General features: G+C 35.4%; 1 protein-coding gene across 1 annotated transcript in view; it reads left to right on the forward strand.

The window, feature by feature from the left end:
- Positions 1-6,000, forward strand: part of PARPBP (PARP1 binding protein) — a 65,904-nt gene that overhangs the window by 7,377 nt on the left and 52,527 nt on the right. Inside the window, exon 3 of the mRNA XM_011935003.1 lies at positions 4,362-4,595. Within this exon, the coding sequence (XP_011790393.1) occupies positions 4,362-4,595 (234 nt within the window). The remainder of the gene's footprint in view (positions 1-4,361; positions 4,596-6,000) is intronic.

Here is a 6,000-nt window from a genome sequence, read left to right on the forward strand (position 1 = left end):
TGCTGCAATAAACATATGTGTGCATGTGTCTTTATAGTTGGGTATATTCCCAGTAATAGGATGGCTGGGTCAAATGATATTTCTAGTTCTAGATCCTTGAGGAATCGCCACACTGTCTTCCACAATGGTTGAACTAGTTTACAATCCCACGAACAGTGTAAAAATGTTCCTATTTCTCCACATCCTCTTCAGCACCTGTTATTTCCTGACTTTTTAATGATTGCCATTCTAACTGGTGTGAGATGGTATCTCATTGTGGTTTTGATTTGCATTTCTTTGATGACCAGTGATGATGAGCATTTTTCCATGTGTCTGTTGGCTGCATAAATGTCTTCTTTTGAAAAATGTCTGTCCATATCCTTTGCCCACTTTTTGATGGGGTTGTTTGATTTTTTCTGTAAATTTGTTTAAGTTTTTTGTAGATTCTGGATATTAGCCCTTTGTCAGAAGGGTAGATTGTAAAAATTTTCTCCCATTCTGTAGGTTGCTTGTTCACTCTGATGGTAGTTTCTTTTGCTGTTCAGAAGCTCTTTAGTTTAATTAAATCCCATTTGTCAATTTTGGCTTTTGTTGCCATTGCTTTTGGTGTTTTAGTCATGAAGTCCTTGCCCATGCCTATGTCCTGAATAGTATTGCCTAGGTTTACTTCTGGGGGTTTTATGGTTTTAGGTCTAACATTTAAGTCTTTGATCCATCTTGAATTAATTTTTGTATAAAGTGTAAGGAAGGGATCCAGTTTCAGCTTTCTACATATGACTAGCCAGTTTTCCCAGCGCGATTTATTAAATCGGGAATCTTTTCCCCATTTCTCGCTGCCGCCTTGCAGTTCGATCTCAGACTGATGTGCTAGCAGTGAGCGAGGCTCCGTGGGCCTGGGACCCTCCAAGCCAGGCGTGGCATGTAATCTGGTGTGCAGTTTGCTAAGACCGTTGGAAAAGCACAGTATTAGGGTGGGAGTGTCCCAATTTTCCAGGTACCCTCTGTCATGGCTTCCCTTGGCTAGAAAGGGAATTCCCCGACCCCTTGTGCCTCCTGGGTGAGGCGATGCCCCTCCCTGCTTCAGCTCACGCTCTGTGCTGTGCACCCACTGTCCAACAAGCCCCAGTGAGATGAACCTGGTACCTCAGCTGGAAATGCAGAAATCACCCATCTTCTGCGTTGCTCATGCTGGGAGCTGTAGACTGGAGCTGTTCCTATTCCGCCATCTTGGAACCTCCTCCTAAGGATTTAACCTTTATAGATTCATTGAGGACTTTTGACTTCATTATATGGCAAATGTATATGATTTCGTTAGGTGGCAAATAATATTTTGGCTTTCTTTCTTTGGAATTAGCTTCTTAGTTTGCATCTGACTGACAATCGTGTTAATAGAGGCTATTTTTTTTTGCCTTAAATTGTCTTATTGAGAAACTTACAATATTCCATTGCATAAAGCAGATGAAGGTGTTAATTTTATACCTTTATGGAAAGCAGTTACAGTACCTGTGATTGACTGTCAGATTTGAAAAGATGTAACTGTGATCTAACAAGAAGAAACAGGTTTTTAAAATTGTATTACATTTTATCACCACTCTTTCCCCTCAAAACAATGATTTTACTTTAAATAGGAGAAGAGAAAGGAAATTGACATTTTTGATTACCTATCATTTGTCAGGTGTTATTTAATCTGTGTAATCTCATTTTACAACCAAGGAAACTGACTGAAGGGTTTCAGTATCTTACCCAAGGTCACATAGCCCATTAGTGCTCTTAAGTAGACCTATCTTTTCTCTAATGACAACGAAACATCTAGTCAATTAAAAATGAAAAGTTTTAAAATTTTGAATTATTAGAAATATATGATATAATGTACAGAGTACAAATGCTTTGGAAAATGTGTAACTCTTGCTTTTCTCATTTTATTCTTGTGAAATACAATCCTTCTTATGTCCATCAGAGAATTAAAGTGCTGAACATTTTGAACTTCCTTCACATATTAGCCAGCTGGCATGTTTTCCTAGCAAAATATTTTCTGATTTGACCACAGACTCTCTCAATCAGTTGTTACTGGTTTGAATAATAGAATATGCTGTCATGGTGGGCACCTGATCATGAAAACTGATATCTGGAGTGCATTTTTATTTGGATTTAAAATGTTTTTACAATCCCAGTATAAACACTGTTAATCTAGTCAAAACTTTTTCTCACAAGATCAAGAGCTTGCATAGTTTTACTTTAACTAGTTATAGTCAAAAGAGTAAGAATAAGTTGTGCATTTACATTACACAAAATCTTATTTTAAACATGAAGGATGTCAGACTAAAAATAGTTTTAGGAATTTTTGAGATAAAACAGTTTAGTTTTAAAACTAAATAACTGGATTTATTTAATTTAAATACCATTTGGAAATTTTCTGATGTGTAACCTTTGTGGGGTTGAGGAATAAGTGTACAGTTTTTGGTACAACGCTGGAAAATTACAAATATGTCCTACATTTGGAGAGTAGATCCAATGTTTGAGAGTTACCGATTTTTTTTTTTTGGTTATTCATTGAACTAGTTTCATGAAATAGAATTAATTTCCGTTTACATGACACAAGAGGCTCCTGCACTAAGGGCAATCAGGATAATTTTTTTAGTTGTTTATATAGATGAGTAAAGAGCTGCTTATTTTAAGGCAGTTGGACACTTTGTCTTAAATGTGGATAGTAAGTAGTAACAGTGGCTAATTATTATAGGAAGTACAAAAATGCAGATTTAAAAGGGTCAAATATATAGAAAATCATATTTAGGAGTACTTAATTTCTTTCTATTTTTGTTGGGTAAAGGTTATATTGTAGTTTAGTTCCAGTGAACTATAGTTGTACTTCAATACCCACCCATCTTTAAATGCAATTAATGGATAGATCTTGGTGTTAGTGGAAACTACTAAAATATTAAAGGAACTTAACTATGGAAGACAGCAATGTATTACATTTCATAAACCATATATAGATACTTAACAATATTTAGTACTCATGGTGTATTAGAAAGGAGTAGTTAGAATTGGCCAGGCGCGGTGGCTCACCCTATAATCCCAGCACTCTGGGAGGCGGAGGCAGGCGGATAACGAGGTCAGGAAATCAAGACCATCCTGGCTAACACAGTGAAATCCGTCTCTACCAAAAAATACAAAAAATTAGCAGGGCGTAGTGGCGGGCCACCTGGTAGTCCCAGCTACTGGAAGGCTGAGGTAGGTGAATGACATCAACCCGGGGGGCGGAGCTTGCAGTGAGCTGAGATCGCACTACTGCACTCCAGCCTGGGAGACAGAGCGATACGCCGTCTCAAAAAAAATAAATAAATAAAAATAAAAGGAGTAGCTAGAATTTAATTTTTGCTGAATTAGGGCTGGCAGCTTTTGGAAGGCATCATTATTAATTTCATTAATAAGGGAGCAGAATGGAATCAATTAAAAAACCCTTCAACTTGTTCACTGAGAGAACTTATTATGCAGATATTGAAGACTTTAAAGAAAGCTTTATAGTTAGATAAAATATTGGCATGCAAGCATGTTGGTAACATTAGTGGGTCTCTAGGCAACTATATGTCACTGTAGCCAGGTTATAATCTGTTTTATTTCTTGTGGGAAAAATAGAAACTCTGTCAAAAAAGAGAAAGAATAATTTTGCCTAATTACTAACATCTGACAACTTATAGAAAGAAACCTGTGTCTTTTTAGCACTTGTTTGTTACAGTTTCATGTGTCCATGAGCTGAGAAGAATCAAAATTAATCTCTGGCTCAAGATTTTACACTTGGTCTTGGCCAAAAGGCCGAGAAGCAATGGCTCAAGGTTTTAGCACTGATGTTTTGCTTTCCTTGTAATAGTAATGAAACATAATTTTAAAAAATTAATCTTTATGACCTTATTTTAAGACTAAACCCTTGGAATATTATGTTATGTGGGAATTCACTATGGCACTGAGAATTTTAAATACGAGATTAAAAATAGATTAGCCAAAAGACCTAAAAGGAACTAAAAAGAATCAAAATTTTCCCCCATCAATAGTATTTAAGTATAGTTTACTGCCCACCTATCCATCCACTATGGGTAGAAGAAGGTTGACGAATTTCAAGAAATGTAACAGTGACTATGTATTTACCATTTTTGTCATGTGCAAACTTGCCTTAGTTGTTCATATTTTATAAAATCATGAAAACCTTTGTCTTTTATATCCAGTTTCCAAAATTGTCTCATAGTTCAACTTGGGTGTTCTCTTCAAACCCACAAAAATTGAATGTAGACTTTAACAAAATTTAGTTTGTATTTCTTATCTCAGTTATAAGTTATTGAATATTCTGGGACCCAACTTTATCTCTTTTTTTGGCATTATCTTTTCAGCACAGTGGAGAATTTACAGTTTCTCTCAGTGATGTTTTATTGACATGGAAATACTTACTCCATGAGAAATTGAACTTACCTGTTGAAAATATGGAAGTGACTGACCATTATGAGGACATTAAGAAGATTTATGATGATTTCTTGGAGAATAGTAATATGTTAGATCTGATCGATGTTTATAAAAAATGTAGGATTTTGACTTCTAATTGTGAAAATAATAACACAATATGCCCTGTAAGTATTTTTTAAACAATTCTATTTTAATCAAATTAAAATTTAGCTCTATTTATTTTGAATTATAGTATCACCAGTTATAGTAACTTGGTAATGTTTTTGCTTTGTGGATCATGTTAAAAATGGGAAAATTTAGCTACCTGAAAGCTACTTATTACTTGAAAGAAATATTTTGGTGGTAAATTTTCTTGGACTTGTGTTATTGTTATTTGGTTGCTATAAGAATAGCTTCTAATTAGACCAAAAATCTGTAACAAAGAAATTAGTCCCAAATGATTTCTTTTTGATTCATGTCAAAGATTGCTTTCGTATTTCACTTCCTTGATTTAATGTGCACCTGTTCATTTGGCATACATTGTTGGGTAAATGATTGGTATGACTTTTTCTATGGATTAATAATGTTATTTTACTACATATAGGTATCATTTATGAGAACAGTATTATGCAATATGCATGAGATAATAGACTGTTCTGTTTTTGTACAAGCATTTTTTTTTAAATGGAATATAAATTTAATAATTAAATGGAGTAGTATCTCTTGCAGCTTGGTTTTGTCTATGTTAGATTTTTTTTTTTTTTTTTGAGACGGAGTCTTGCTCTGTCACCCAGGCTGGAGTACTGTGGCCGGATCTCAGCTCACTGCAAGCTCCGCCTCCCAGGTTCACGCCATTCTCCTGCCTCAGCCTCCCGGGTAGCTGGGACTACAGGCACTACCACGTCGCCCGGCTAGTTTTTTGTAGTTTTTAGTAGAGACGGAGTTTCACCGTGTTAGCCAGGATGGTCTCGATCTCCTGACCTCGTGATCCGCCCGTCTCGGCCTCCCAAAGTGCTGGGATTACAGGCTTGAGCCACCGCGCCCGGCCTATGTTAGATTTTATAAACTGTTTTAGAATGTATTTGGGTATATCTAGTTATTTTTAAAGTGTTGGAAATATTTTTGGTTATTTAAATATTTACTGAGTGCCAATAAAGTAGTAAATAGTGGCAATAAATAACTGTAGCTGGAATTAGAAGAAAATGTTTACTATATTTTATAAGATATTCAATTATTTTATAAATATTTCAATATAATACTTGGGAACAGTGTTTTAGCTGATTATAGTAGAAACCTCCACTACAATAGTTATTTCGAGAAAAGAGAAGTATAACTCTTTATATAAGATGTCTAAAGATACTCAACCAGGACTGATATGATAGCTCCATGGTTATCTGAGACCTGGACTTTTTCTGTCATTCTGCTCCCTCATTTTAGTCCTTGGTCCCTACCCTCGAGACCATTTTATGGTCCATGATGAACGTTGGAGCTCCAGTCATTATATTCATTATATTGGTATTCCTTGCACCAAGAAGTAGTAAGGAAGAACAGCACTTTGCTTTTCTCTCTTTTTTTTTTTTTTTTTTTTTT

Source organism: Colobus angolensis, unplaced genomic scaffold (assembly GCF_000951035.1).
Source record: "Colobus angolensis palliatus isolate OR3802 unplaced genomic scaffold, Cang.pa_1.0 Scaffold10, whole genome shotgun sequence".
NCBI lineage: Eukaryota > Metazoa > Chordata > Mammalia > Primates > Cercopithecidae > Colobus > Colobus angolensis.